General features: G+C 35.6%; 1 protein-coding gene across 1 annotated transcript in view; it reads right to left on the bottom strand.

Annotated features, from left to right (window-relative positions):
• COLEC12 (collectin subfamily member 12) overlaps positions 1-10,822 on the bottom strand; it is a 212,618-nt gene extending 201,796 nt beyond the window's left edge. Inside the window, exon 1 of the mRNA XM_023496209.2 lies at positions 10,531-10,822. Coding sequence (XP_023351977.1) covers positions 10,531-10,537 — 7 coding nt within the window. The 5' untranslated portion in view covers positions 10,538-10,822. The remainder of the gene's footprint in view (positions 1-10,530) is intronic.
• Positions 10,823-15,869: the final 5,047 nt, after the last annotated feature.

Below are 15,869 nucleotides of genomic sequence, written 5' to 3' on the forward strand. Positions count from 1 at the left end.
TTCTGCTTATTTTACTCAACATCAATTCATGTAAGTCTCTCCAGGCCTCTCTGAAATCATTCTGTTGGTCATTTATTACATAACAATAATATTCCATAACATTCATATACCACAATTTATTCAGCCATTCTCCAATTGATGGGCATCCATTCAGTTCCCAGTTTTTAACCACTACAAAAAAGGTTGCCACAAACATTTTGCACATATAGGTTCCTTTCCCTTCTTTAAGATCTCTTTAGGATATAAACTCAGTAATGTTACACCATATTTAAAGGGATGTTAATGTCCTGGCTCCTATTCCTGCTGTCCTTGTCAAGATGCTCACACTCAAAAATCAAGAAGACTGGTTTCCTATAGCTCCTTTACAAACAGATCATCCAAATAAGGGCTCAGGAGACATAGGGAGCCACACAGGATAATGGAATAGATTTTGGGAATATGGATTAACTCAACAAGGTTATGAATGAGAGTGGGTCAGTCTAGTTGTTGAAAAGCCTATCAAAGTAGTAGTTGAAAAGCCTATCAAAGTTCCACAATGCAAGAAGACTTTAGCAGAAGAATCTAAAACAATGATGTGCCTCTGTGACACAAATGCTATGTAGTTAGAAATATATTCTATGGTGGAAAACTGATAAATGTGTTTTCTTTTAAAATCACTTAACCTAATTTTTAGATTATCTAAACAATTCTGCTAAAAGCCAAGAGCTATATCCCTCCAAATAAGTGCAAATGAAGAGTCCAAACTGGGCTTATGAAACCCAATTCAAGTGAATTCTTTGTTAAATCTCTTTGTTCCCATCTCCCACATAGTGATGTCATTTGGGTCCTCTTCAAGAAAGAAAGAAGGACTAGGACAATGACAACAACCACCACCTCCCACATTCAAATGGTACATTTTAGAGAGGTTGGTTTGCTCCTAAAGGTTAAAATTAGATATTTTAGATTCTTTTTAACTTAATCATTTTTGTCCTATTAGATTCATGTAATTTGAAAAATAAAAAGTGACCACACAGAAGTTTTAAAATAATCTAAGATCTAGAGCAGATATAATCAACATCAGCAGGAATATCCACAATGATGAAATTATAAATCCTTGAGATGTTGGAGAAATTGGTAATATCTGATAGTGCTCTGGATTTTGCCAATTCCTTACATAATTTATTGGCAACTCAGTACCCAAAACAACCCCACAATGTAGGTGCTATAATCACTATTACCCTCCTCCTATAGATAAAGTAACAGACTTTGAGAACTTACAAGACTTATCCTTGGCTAATAAGTTATAAGTATCAGTGGGGGAATTTGAACTCATGTCTTCTTAATTCAAGTCTAGCACTGTATTCATGCCATCAAGCTGGTTTTCCATATGTCAAATACAGACCTCAGGAAAATGGTTTTGAAGGGGGAAGGAAACTGTTCCCTTTAAGATTATCACTCTGAAACTGTGTTCCCTTTTGATCTGTGATCCCTTTTGGAGTCTCCCCCCAGATAAGTTATCTTTTGGGGTTGCCAGACCCTTTGATTCAATTAGAAATCTTGGTTAAAAAGCATCCCTTTGAAGTGTTGTTAATTCCAATAGGAGATCTGGGCCAGATACCGATGGGAACTTGGCTTCCTTTTCAACCTGAAGTCTCAAGACCCCTTTTAAAGGGTAGTTTCTAAATTCACTCCTTGCGGAAGGTCTCAAGCAGCTTGCTAGGACCCTGCCTGCCGAGAAGGCATTCTCTTCTCAGTGTCAGACTCCATTTCCCTAATAGGATTTTGACGCTATAGAAGTCAGTCTCTTAGCAAAACTGGCTTCCTGTCCAACAATAAACTTTCATTTTTTCCAATTAATATTTCAGGTTTCATGAATTCTTTCATGGAGAACCTGTGCACCGACCATCCCAAGGGGATTTTAACATCTCTCTGATTGCCACTAACTTAATCAGTTTTTGCTATTCTGTAGGTTGTTATTTCTTGTCTTATATGATAGGATCCAGCATTTTATTTGTAATTCAATTAGAAATTAAAGTTATAATAAAGGAAATATAAGTAATAATAATGCTATAGTTATTAGGTATAACGAAAGTATAACAAATGATAGTGACATTATCATTATAATTATAATGGAAACATGGAAAATGTTCCAGAACAGGGGAAAAAAGATAAATAGCTCAAATTTAGTTATACTAAGGAAAAGAATACTGCAAAAATAGGACCTAACTTTAGAAATAAAATGTCACTGTGTTTTATAAAGAATGCAAAATGACTGAGTAAAAAGAGTATAGATTTGAATATTTTAATATTAAATAGAAAAAAATCACACTTTATTACTTATCCTCTGCACATAAAAGTTTATTGCTTCCTCACTGATTATAGAATTTTCCAAATTTTACAATTAGACATTTTACAATCTAGTTCTGATCTAACTTTCCAGATTGTTTTCCTCTTATATTCTGTGGCAGACAAGCTCCTTCCTATTCATTAATTCATTCATTCAATCAATCATTAAAATAGTATTATTAAAAACCTATTATGTACAAGACACTGGGGATATAATGGATCATCATTTCCTTTAAAAATATCTTTGTAAGATTCCTGTGTTGCAAAACAAAAACCCAGGGCCAGAAAAGTGAAGAAATTTCCATAAATCTTCATGGGAGATAAACCAGTGATTTACTTTGAATTTCAAATTCTTGACCTCTTTGATCAAGTATTATCTCCCCGACACAGGGTAATACTGTACATTTAAAAACTCAGTAAAATGGACTTTTGATGTTTTGAAGTTTGAGTCAGATGATTGGTTTTTCATGTCCTCTACCAATTACAAATACCAAAAAGGAATATTGACTTAATTTTCATGATACGTCTAAATATCTACATTAGTTATTGGGTATTCATATGAATTCACTGGTAGTTTAATTCTGTAATATTAATTTCTAGTTGTGTTGGCATTCGTTGCTATGCCTTTTTAAATATCAAGTTTTATTCCCCTAAAATAATCTACAGGACATTTTCAAAGCACACACTAGTTTTGGCTGTTTACATTCCATTTAATTAAATGAAAATCATATAGTTACTTAAAATTACATTTTTACTTCCCACCAGTTTTAGATGGTTTGTATAGTTAGGAAGAAGTCTGCTAACAAGAATACAGAAATTCTGTATTTCTAGAGATTGTGTATACATGTACATACAATATTACACATATATAAACATATAAAAGATATATTACTGACCTTCATCATCATCAATTTATGTTTCTTACTGATCACCCACCATGTGTTATGATTTATGTCTGGAAATTTAACTGCTGACAATATTTAAGTTTTTCAAGGCAAAACTGTCAGCACTGCTTATGCTCAAATTGTTTTCAGTGGTGATGGCTATCCACATTTATTCATTCATCAGTAAACACAACCTCCTATGAAATGAATTGTACTTGATTCAGGCCTAAATTCTGCCTAAGGGAGTCATTTCTAATGACAAAAGGATTAATGTCTTTACCCAGAGCAGTGTAGAAGGAAAACGACTGGGTTTGGAATCACTGGATTTGGCTTGGAGTCTTGGTTTTGCCAAGCAAAGATTTTGAACAACTCCCACTTACTTCTTCTGGACTTGTTTCCTCATTTGCAAAAGTTTGCTTATCAAAATAAGAGCTCAATGCACTGCCTCCACTTCTTAATCTTTCCCTCCACAGTGAAGGAAAAGGCTTTCTTTTTTTTTTTTTTTTTAATAGTTTTCCTCTTATCTAACATCATTCCCTTAGACTTATAGAGAAATAGCCTTTTCATGTGCTTTTTCTTAAACAATCCAAAAATCTTAGACAAGCCCTGGAAGAGCAAAGGATGATGAATTCAGAATTGCAGGGAAGGTAGACAAAGGGGAGAAAAGGGTGGGGAAGCACACCATTTACTGATGCATGTTAAAACTCTTTATAACCAAACAGCATTTCAAACATGTTTATATGCAAAAGCACAAAAATATGTGGCTGAACACCATGTTTTAATAGCAATGTCTTTCCTCTACTGTGTTAAATTAGTCCAGTGGTTCTATATGGATGTTGTAATGTGTGGCAGTTGTTTTCAGCTGTCTCTTAGGCAACAAATGCTGCATCATAACTCACAAACATCCCCAAAGTCAGAACTGGAGAATGTAATTTAGGAATTGCATACCTTACTTTAGAAGAATCAGAGATCCTTTAGTAAGGGCTGTGAATAGTTATCAGAAAATCTTAGCAAGATTTACAAACATGGTTCCATACTGGGGGAATGTACCTGGCTATCAATTTATGAAGCACTTCATGTTTTAATCAATTTAAAAGAATCCCAGAATCCCAGCAACACAATATATCATTTGCTCTTTGCAAATTTATAATGATGTAATTGTTTTGCTACTAGTTATTCCAGGGATAGAGGAAATAGAAATGGAGATAGCTGTTTGCTGAACTCAGTAGACTGGTGTTGATGTTACTCATAGGAGGAGTGTGCAAATATCCTTCATTGAAAAATATTAGTTATCTTAAATATGACAACCAGATTTAAACATCAGAACTAGAAAACCAAATATGTACCTTAAAAAGGCAGTAGAAGAACATAGGAGCTAAATTTTCTTTGGCAGTATAATTCTTGAGGGGCCTATTGGTTTTTATGTATGGTTAAAGCATGCTTTACCTTAACACTTTAATTTAAGACTGTTTTACAGGGTTAATATTGGATTCTATGATTCTGGAAATGATAAATATTCATGAAATTCTGGATTCCTGAGTCATGAGTTAGTCATTAAAAGACAAAAGAAATTTCAATAACTGCATTGGCAATATTGCTAATTGCTAGCTATTGTTTTTGTCTTTAGCTTAGAGGAACTCTCAAGTAAATTATTGACCTGGAAAATATCAGTAGCAGATTTTGAATTCCCAACTCTCTCCTTGTAACTCAACCATTTTTTGGTATTTACTTAAGGTACATAAAATGATTCTTTAATGATTTATTTACAGGAAAACTTAATTAGGAAGATAAATCTGTTTTAACAAAAAATTTATCATGATGCAACTTAGGCTAAATTTGTATGTGAAATTTTGAAATTGGTTTTGTATTCCCAATACTCAACAAAAAGTCCAGTACATAGTAGATACCTAATAACTGTTTGTTACTTGGCTGATTTATTTAAAATTACTTATCATTTTTGTAGTCCTCTCCATTTATAAAGATAATGGAGAATTGATTATGCCTCGGTTTCATCAAACAGCTCCAATTTTTGGACCTATCAGAGCGTTAAGAAAAAAAATTTTTTTCAACAAAGATGTCATAAAGAACATTTTGAAAAATCAGGATAAATTAAGTCAATGACATGGATCATTATCCCTCTTTTACATAAAGACAAACGACATGGAAAATAGTAAGTATTCGAAGAGGTTTTGAGTTTGGTCCCAACTATCCCTCCTATGTGATCCTAACTCCACCACCTACATGTATAGGGTCTGGTCCTGGCAAGGAGAAGGCTATGTCTTCATGTGAGGAGGAGAAATAGTAGGGGCATGTTTGAATGACATCAGATGAGGAAGGGAGAAAGTGGAGTTCTTCTAAATGTCCTCAAATTTTTCAGTGAAGTAGAAGGGGAAATTTTTACTTGAGAGAATGGAGGAAGAGGGTTTAGTGCATTATTTGAAGAGGGATCAGAAGATTTGAAACAACCCTGGGGAGAGTGGGAATAACAAATCAATTAGGGAGGAATAGAATATTTTCCTCATCTGATCTAATTGAGATTGATAACATAAATTCATAATGGACCCAGTGAGCAGTTTTATGATTGGCTTTAGCTCTACTTAAGCAGCACAAGAATAGCAGGGAAGGTAATACATGATGTGAGTAATACAGTATTGGAGTTTAACAAGATTTGATTGGTGACAGTACAAGGAAGGAAGGGATTCAAGAGCAGAGGTCAATATAAAGTTGAATTGATTCACCAAAGGGAATTAAATTAGTTCACCAAGGGAAGGAAGGAGAGTATAATGTGAGAGGAAGGTTTTGAGAAATAACAGAAGTGGTGGATCAATGGATGTGGAAGTAAATGTTTAAAAAGTCATTCTCTTTAAAAATATATTGAGTATATTTACATTTAATTTAATTTTATTTACATTTAATGATCAATATTTGTTTATATCATTTTCTTAAAACCAACAAAACAATGAATCAAACCTTGATTTATATCGTTTAACAATTTCTGAGGTATAAATACTTATGTTGAAAATTTAATAATTGGTTCTCTGGAGTCAGTTCAATTTGGCTCCAGAAACCTCTTGGGGAAGGTTTAATTGATGCCATGCTAAGGATGAAAATCGGAGTTAGGGATTGCATAGGGAAAGACAGACTGATAAAAGACTGTGATCAGATAAAAAACATTTTTGAGAGTATGGACAAGGAAGTAAGACATTTATGGGTTGTGGCAAACAAGGCTTTCTTGCTTGCACATATCTCTCTATATAGCTGAAATGAAAAGTAAAAGTAAGTTAAAGAAATTCAGTAGATTGAGTAACAGGGAAATTAGGGTTTTTGAGGGAGCACCCATATGGTGATGAAGTCCCCTTATATTAGGATAAGAGATTGAGAAAAGCAGAAGACTATGAACCAAGCACTGAATTCAAAGGAAGGGGGAAGAATTCTATGCCGTTATGAGCATGTCTAAAATAAGTAGAGGCCAATGTCAGTCCTACATCTGAATCTCTAATTCAGTACCAATATTTCACATAAGAACAGAGTTTCATATTTAGAAGGGATCTCAGAAACCATCCAGTCCATACCTTGAAAAAAAGAGAGAGAGAATGCCCTCTAGAGCATACTTGCATTTGCCATCTAGCCTTTGCCTCAAGAACTTCAATGAAGGGGAAACTGCTACCTCCCACTGAAGCTTGTTCCACTTTGGAATTACTCTGTTAACAAGTCTGGCAACTCCCACCCTGACCTTAAGCCTCTCTTAATGGAACCTAAGCTCACATTAGCTTTTTTGGTTCTCAAATGACACGCAAAGGATAAAACTAAGAAAATTGTAAACAGGCAAAGTTTGCCTTTAACACCATTGCATCCTTATTTTCATATTCCATTTCTATCAGCTACTTTTCCCATCAAATCTAAGGGTTCTTTAAGTTGCCCCTGAATTTTCAGGGTTATACTAACTTGTATAGAATCATAGAATTCTTGATTTGGGAAGGATCTTAGAGACTAACATCTACCAAATCATGATTAATGACTTTAATATTCCTGGCAAATGATCATCAAACCTCTGTTTAATCTTAATCCAGTGATGGGCAGTTCACTATTCCCTAAACCAGTTCATTCAATTTTTTGACTGCTCTAGTTAGGAGTTTTTTGTTATATGATTGCACATTTACAACCTTTATCTGATTGCTTACTATCTCAGGGAGAGAGGAGGAGAAAGAAGGAGGTATGGAGGAATGGAATTTGGAACTCAAAACAAACCAACAAAAAAAGCAAAAAACCTTTTTTTTTAAGATTCATCTTTTTGAGTTCAACTCTAGACTCAAACATTTATTGGTTATGTGATTTTAGGCAAGTTACTTAATCCCTGTTTGCCTCCATTTCCTTATCATACAAAGTGAGCTGGAGAAGGAAATGGCAAACCACTCCAATATCCTCACCAAGAAAACCCCAAAATGGGGTGACAGAGTGAGATACAATTGAAATGAATGAATCATGAAAATTGTAAGGAAGTGTTTGCTCCTAGTTCTGCCCTATGGGATCAAACAGAAAAAAAAAAATCTAATCCTTCTCAATGACATTTAACACCTTTAAAGACATCTATCATCTCCCTTCCCCTCCCCTCACTCCCCCCCAGCTCCTTTTCAGTTCTTTTCTCCAGGTTAAATATCCCTAGTTCTTTCAACTGAACTTCATGTTTCCTCTTGGTTTCTAGTTCTCTCATCATCTTTGCCACACTCCTCTGGAAAATTTTCATCTTATCAATGTCTCTCCTAAAATGTGGCACCTTGAACAATATTTTATATGTGATCTGACCAGGACAGAGTATAGCAGAGCCATTTCTTCTCTGGCTTTGAACATTTTGTGTTTATTAACCCAGTCCAAAACTGAATTAGCTCTTTCAGCTTCACTATTTCATTGCTTATTCATATTATGTTTGCAGTCTGCTAGAACACTTGGTCCTTTTCCAAATAGGCAACCCCTGGTAGTGCCTCCTATGAGTGTCCCATGCTCTGGACTTTTCAGTTTCTAGTTCCCATTTTGTATCTCTAGTGTGTTTGACTTATGTCCGCTTCTCTCTGCTAAGACAATTCCAATAAATTAATTCAAGCTGATATGTTAATGGCCAAAAGAGTTAATTCCCCAGATGATATTTACAATTTAACAGAGACCTTTCACATAAGGTCTTATACAAAGTATGAATAATTTCAGGTCCTACCATTAGGCAGTCAAGTGGGAGAGATGTTTTTGGACAAGAAACCTTTAGACATCCCTCAAATTTCACCACAAAGGAAACTGGCTGTGATTGCACAGTGGGTAAAGATTCTTCTGATTTTTTGTAGGCTAGTCCAATTTCAATGCAAATCTTCTTAAAACAATTATTTAGTTGGGTTTTTTTGAAGAGAAAGTGAGAAAATACATTTTTTAAACAAGAGTAGAATCACAACTACAAAGAACACCGACAAACCCATTTAAAATGTAATGGTTATTCTATATTCTATAAAAAGCCCAGCCTTTTCTTTGTAATTTTTCAGAAAAAATAGGAGGACCTGGGGTACATGGGAGCTGGTGATTTGCCCTGCCAAAGTGGTCCTCAGGCTGCAAAGTCTGAAAGCCATGGTGATAAACATGCTTTCTGCCTTTGGTGATAAGCAAAGGAAAGAGTGAATTCTGTTCCAAACGGACATGAATGGATAACAAAAGGAACATTTAGCAATCTGAACACTCCCCCTTTTGGTAACTGATTAAATGATACCAGGCCTATTACTAACATGAGAAAACATAATCCTGGAGCTACTATACTCTAGAAAAAAAGTTCCCTTTTAGAGAGTTTTCTTTACTTGGGTTGTGGTAAGTCTCTATAGGAAATCTAAGGAAGGTAGGGACTAAAATAACAAGGGAAAGTAGAATAATTCATGTAAAATTGTCACTTAACAATATGGTATGGTTGCTTTTTAGAAGAGTGAGTCTTCACAGTGCCAAAAGTTTCCTTAAAAGTGTGTGTGGGCTTACCAAGCTCCACCCTTTAGACAGCAAGTCTGGCAAACGAATAAGTGATCACATCACTAGTCTTTTGAGTTCTGGAAACTCAATGTAACTGTATCCGGATGGCATTTTTAAGCATCCAGCTACCTAATTTGAGCTCTGAACTGGTGCCTGCTTGCATGTTTATTGAAATGTGTTGTCTTAAACAAAACAAAAAAGGAAACTTGAATCTCATGTATATACAATTGCATGCTAACATCTAAACAATTTCCTTTGATGCCCACGCTGTAATTATTTATCTGAGATATAAATCATGATCCTGCTGACAAAACCCCAAATTTCCCCTAAACAGAAGGATGCTTTGCAAAATCCTTCTTGTTACTCAGTTTTTTTAAGGTAAGATATTATCTGATACTTCCGTAAACAAAACTTCTGGAAACCCACTCCAGTGGAGCCTTAAAGTAAATGTGTCACAACTAAACCACATGAGTGCATCAAATAAACTTAAGCACACAAGTAAAACTTAAGCTTCAACTTTAAGAGAATAAAAACCAAGAACAGCTATTTTTCCAGTCAGTGGATCTTATGAAGAAAGATGCCAAATACATTTCCCAAGCCAGCTAAAAACCTCCACTGGCACCTAATCATTGCCAGATGTTTAGAAAGCTCACCAAGAACATCACAAAATCATGGAGCAAACACACACTCACACTGCAACATACCAACCTCCCCGGCTGGTAAATTGCCCAAAAGAAGAAAAACGAAAATATAGGAAAGAAGCTGGGAAATGCTTGAGAAAGTTAAAGGAAAAAAAAATGACTGGGAAGAATTATTACTACTCCTCTCTCCTCACCATATTTTTTCAATTAAAAAGTTGGAAACTGGAATCCGTAAACAACTACTTAGGGTTTCAAACTCCTTCAGAGAGACAAGGGGGAGGTTGGGGGAGAAATACTTCCAAGGATTCACATCCAGTCTGCATGCTGCGTAGTCCTCTTTAAGGTACACATGAACTCGCACACCCACGCACGCGATTTGCGTGGGTGCCCCAAAGGAGTGGGACAAGAAGTTCATGCGAGATAGCTACCGAGTCGGCTTTCTCCCTCCCTCCCTTGCTTCCTAAGCTCTCTAGCAGGAGTCTGAAGCAGGTATCTCTCTCTCTCTCTCTCTCTCTCTCTCTCTCTCTCTCTCTCTCTCTCTCTCTCTCGCCTGTGCCCAACGCTGGACCGCCAGGTACTGACAGATACCCCCCTTAGTCTGAAGGCAGCCAAGAAAAGCTAAGAGATTGAGTCTTCCCAAACTCCTCACTCCTCAACATCCCCCATGTCCACCCCGCTCCTTGCCTGACCTTTCATGTTGACAGAAAAGAGGAGCCTCCTGAGAGACTCGAAACGCCGCTTAGATTGAAGTTTGCTCGAGTCCTTTTTCTTATTGTACTTCCATGTTCAAGCACCGGTGGGACGGTGCTGCTGCTGTTCTTGCTACTTCTGCTGCTGCTATTATTTCCCAAAGTGACTGTTGCTGCTGACTGGTAAACGTGCCTGTTGCCGGTCCTCCTCTCGACTAGTCAGCCAGTCCTCTGAGCTCGGGCTCTGCGTCCCGGGCTCTTTCCAGTCTGAAAACTTGGAGATCACATACCACTCACTCACCCGACCCAACGAAAGGAGGCGCAACTCACAAGAGCATCTCCTCCCCTTTTCATCCAATTTTCAGAGCCAAGGGGAGAGGGAGGCGAGAAACCTGGGGGTAGTAGCTGCAGAGTTCTTTCTTTTCACAAACTTGATCCTCTTCTCTACTTTCTCTCTTTAGCGTTTGTTTATCTCTCAACGTCTCCCTTTGCGCGATAACCTGTATTTACTGCGCTCGTGTTCCTCCCTAATTAACTTTCCAAAATTAGGCTGCCACCAAAGACCGCCAGAGAGCCTGGGAAGATCACGGACTAGAAGTTTAAGATAAATTGGATATGGTCCAACAAATTAATTGCTTGTTCTTTAGCCTTAACTTTGCTGCTCAAGCATAGTGACGACTAAAAGTTCACTTCACACTGATACATTGTGAAAAAAATACCTTATAACAAAAATTATTTATAATAAAAAAGCACATACAGAGCACCTCTGCATAAGTGATACACAACCTGAGTGCTACAGTTAAATATGAAAATGGAAAAAGGAAGTTTCAGAGATGTTGAGGGGGATCTGTGCATCCTCTTAGGACAATTCTGGGAAAGACACAGGCAAAAACTGCATGGAATGAGAAGACGTGGAGTGGCTGAAATTCTTATAAATGAAATATCTGGATAAGTAGTATCAAGAACATATTTAAGCACTGAATTGTTTCTCATACTACTTTCACCACCAAACAAGAACCTCTCAATATATTGAGAAAAAAGAAAATTGAAAAAAATCTTGCTTTTAAAAAATTACCTTTTTACCCACTGTCCCAGAAATAATCAGGAACACACATTTATTTCTTGGGTATTGGACTTGATCTGTTCCTTTGCAAAAAGGAGATAACTAATTCAGGACATTATCATTATACCCATGAAATGACAGATCCATCCCTGTGGTTTAAAATGCTTTACATGTGTTCTTCCCTTTGATCCTCAGAATTCCCATTTAGAGTCAAGAAAGCTGAGACACAGAGAAGGTTGAAATAAACTTAGCAGGTAGGGAAACCCTTTCCCCTAACCACCATTTTTTAAACTTGTGATCTCATTAATGTAGGGAACAACTTATTTAAAAAATTCTCAACCATTACTGCTCTTTTGATAGCATCTCTGCAACTTGCTATCTTATGGAATTGTCTGTGAGTGCTGAAAAGTTAAATAAAATGCCCAGGATCACACAGACTATGTGTCAGAAAAGGGATTTGAATACAAGTCTTCCTAAATTTGGGGAAAGACTTGTAGCTAATACAGTATGCTGTCTCTAATTTTACTGGGGGGAATGGGGAAACTGAGGCATAGAGTAGATAAGTGATTAGAGTCCCATGTCTAATAAGTGGTAGAACTAGAAATGGAATCCAATTTTTGTGATTTTGCCCCCAGGAATTTTTCCACAACATCATGGTGGGTTGTTTTATTTTTTTTTTTACACATCCATTCTCAATTATTTAAGGAAGCCTATGAATTTGCATGTGTTCCCAGAAACCACTAGAAGCAGACCCTTTTGCCAGCCTGTTTTATAAACAAATAGAGGTCCAACAAAATGCCATATTTTGGATGAGTATTTTATTCAAGAAATATAAAATACTACCAAAATATGAATGTACTAGGACACCAACAACTTTGGAATCTATCCATGTTGCTTTTCTATTTATTCATATAATAGCTTGAAAAACTATAATGTGACCCAATAAAATTCAAAAAGAATTCCCAAGCAGAAAAAACATTGAACAGGGACAAAGAACAAATTGTATTATTTATATTGTTAATGTTTATGTATGATATATAGTCTTCTGTTTCACTAAACTTTAAAAATTATTTATGGTTTTGTATGTGATGTTACTCCTTATTTTGCTCATTTGATTGTTTTCATTCAATTCAGCTGGTTATTAAGTTTATAATTCTTAAAATTATTTTCTAAGAAATAAGTATAAAGAGGCAATATATTACATTCTTCTTTTTTAAAGCAGAAAAGTGTGTCTTATAACAATAAATAGTGATCAGGAAATATCTTATAAGGTCGATCTCTGATCCAGGGGAAAGAATCTGGGAAAAAAACCAATATAAGACAAAACCAGACTTCATACCATTAAGGAAGAAGATAGAAGTATAGCACCTTTGCTACTGTTGTTCAGTTGTATTTCAGTCTTGGGGTTTTCTTGGGAGAAATTATTGAATTGGATTGCCATTTCATTTTCCAGCTTATTTTTACAGATGAGGAATTTGTCCACAGCTAGTTAGTATCTAATGTGAGATTTGAACTCAGGAAGATGAGTCTTCCTGACTCCAGGCCTGGCACACTATCTATTAAGCCATCTAGCTGCACTAGAATACATTATCTTCTTTTTTGTTTGTTGGCCTAATGTCTGGAATAGTGAAAATAATGCTGGACCTAAAATCTTTACAAAGCTAGGGTTTGAGGATCTGCTTTAGCAAATATTAGTGGTATAGTTTTGGCTAAGTCATTCATTCTCTGAACCTCAGAATTCTCATTTATAAAATGGGAATCATAATGTATTACCTACTTTTTAGGATTGTTTTGTGAATAGCACTTTATGAATTTCAGTGTCAGCTATTTTTAAGTACCCATATATCTGTACTTTTCTTTTCTTTCTACCTTTATGCAAATACGTATCTCTTCAGTCTCTGATACATTCATCTCCCCTTTTACTCTCACTGTCACCACTGAATTCTGGCCCTCAATACTTCTCCTCAAAACTATTGTAATACTCTTAAAGCTAGCCCCAAATTTTCAATGTCCTACTTCCAATCAATTTCTCTCTTTTTACCATTGACCCTTGAAAAACCTTGTGTTCCAATTCCCCTCCTTTCCCCCAACTCCCTCCCCTAAGTGGCAAGTAATCAAAAATATGTTAAACATGGTAAAATATATGTAAATTCAATATAAGCATCTTGCTGCACAAGAAAAATCAGATCAAAAAACGAGAAAGAAAATAAAATTCAAACAAACAACAACAAAAGAAGTGAAAATGCTGTATTGTGATCCACACTCAATTCCCATAGACCTCTCTCTGGGTGTAGATGGCTCTCATCATCATAAGATCATTGGAACTGGCCTAAATTGTCTCATTGTTAAGAAGAACCATATACATCAGAATTGATCATCATATAATCTTGCTGTTGCCTTGTACAATGATCTCCTGGTTCTGCTCATTTCACTTAGCATCAGTTCTTGTAAGTCTCTCCAGGCCTTTCTGAGATCATCCTGCTGATTATTTTTTATAGAACAATAATATTCCATAACATTGATTTACCATAACTTATTCAGTTGTCCTCCAACTGATGGGCATCCACTCAGTTTCCAGTTTTTTGCCACTACACAAATATTTTTGCACACGTGAGTCACTTTCCCTCCTTTAAGATCTCTTTGGGACATAAGCCCAGTAGAAACAATGCGGGATCAAAGGGAATACACAGTTTAATAACCTTTTGAGCATGGTTCCAAATTGCTCTGCAGAATGGTTGGATCAGTTTACAATTCCACCAACAATGTATTATGTCCCAGTTTTTCCACAACCCCTCCAACATTCAACATTATCTTTTCCTGTCATCTCTAGGCCAGCCTGAAAGGTGTGTGTAGTGATACCTCAGATTTGTCTTAATTTGCATTTCTCTGATCAATAGTGATTTAGAACACCTTTTCAAGTGACTAGAAATGGTTTCAATTTCTTCATCTGAAAGTTGTCTGTTCATATTCTTTGACCATTTATCAATTGGAGAATGTCTTGAATTCTTATACATTTGAGGCAATTCTTTATATATTTTGGAAATGAGGCCTTTATGAGATCCTTTGAATGTAAAAAAAAATGTTTTCCCACTTTATTGCTTCCCTTCTAATCTTGTCTGCAGTAGTTTTGTTTGTTCAAAAACTATTATCTATTTGGTGTTTGATAATGAGCTCCAGTTCTTCTTTGGTCACAAATTCCTTCCTTCTCCATAAATCTGAGAGGTAAAATATCCTATGTTCTTCTAATTTGCTTATAATATCACTCTTTTGTCTAAATCATGAACCCATTTCAACCTTATCTTGCTGTATGGTGTTAAGTGTGGGTCAATGCCTACTTTCTGCCATACTAGTTTCCACTTTTCCCAGCAGTTTTTGTCAAATAGTGAGTTTTTATCCCAAAAGTTGGGGTGTTTGAATTTGTCAAAAACTAGATTGTTTTAGTCATTGACTATTTTGTTCTATGAACCTAACCTATTCCACTGATTGACTACTCTATTTCTTAGATAATGCCAATTGGTTTTGATGACCGCTGCTTTGTAATATAGTTTTAGGTCTGGCACAGCTAGACCATTTTCATTGGCATTTTTTTTTCATTAATTCCCTTGAAATTCTTGATCTTTTGTTCTTCCAGATAAATTTTGTTATTATTTTTTCTAGATCTGTAAAATAATTTCTTGGGAGCTTGATTGGTATGTCACTGAATAAGTAAATTAATTTAGGTAGTTTGTCATATTTATTATATTTGCTTAGCCTACCCATGAGCACTTGATATTTTTCCAATTGTTTAAATCTGACTTTAATTGTGTGGAAAGTATTTTGTAATTGTGTTCATATAATTCCTGAATTTCCCTTGGCAGATAAATTCCCCAAAACTTAATACTATGGACAGTTATTTTAAATGGAATTTCTTTTTGTTTTTCTTGTGGCTGGATTTTGTTGGTATTATATAAAAATGCTGATGATTTATGCGGATTTATTTTGTATCCTGCAACTTTGCTAAAGTTGTGAATTGTTTCTATTAGTCTTTTAGTTGATTCTCCAGGGTTCTTTAAGAATATCATCATATCATCTGCAAAGAGTGATAATTTAGTTTCCTCATTACCTACTCTAATTCCTTTAATCTCTTTTTTTTTTTTATTCTCTTATTGCCAAAGCTGACATTTCTAATACAATTTTGAATAGTAATGGTAACAGTGGCCAACTTTGTTTCACCCAGATCTTGGACTGGAAATTTCAAAAGTGTAGGGAACTCTCAAATAGTGGAAAGGAAATTCTC

Source organism: Sarcophilus harrisii, chromosome 1 (genome assembly GCF_902635505.1).
Source record: "Sarcophilus harrisii chromosome 1, mSarHar1.11, whole genome shotgun sequence".
NCBI lineage: Eukaryota > Metazoa > Chordata > Mammalia > Dasyuromorphia > Dasyuridae > Sarcophilus > Sarcophilus harrisii.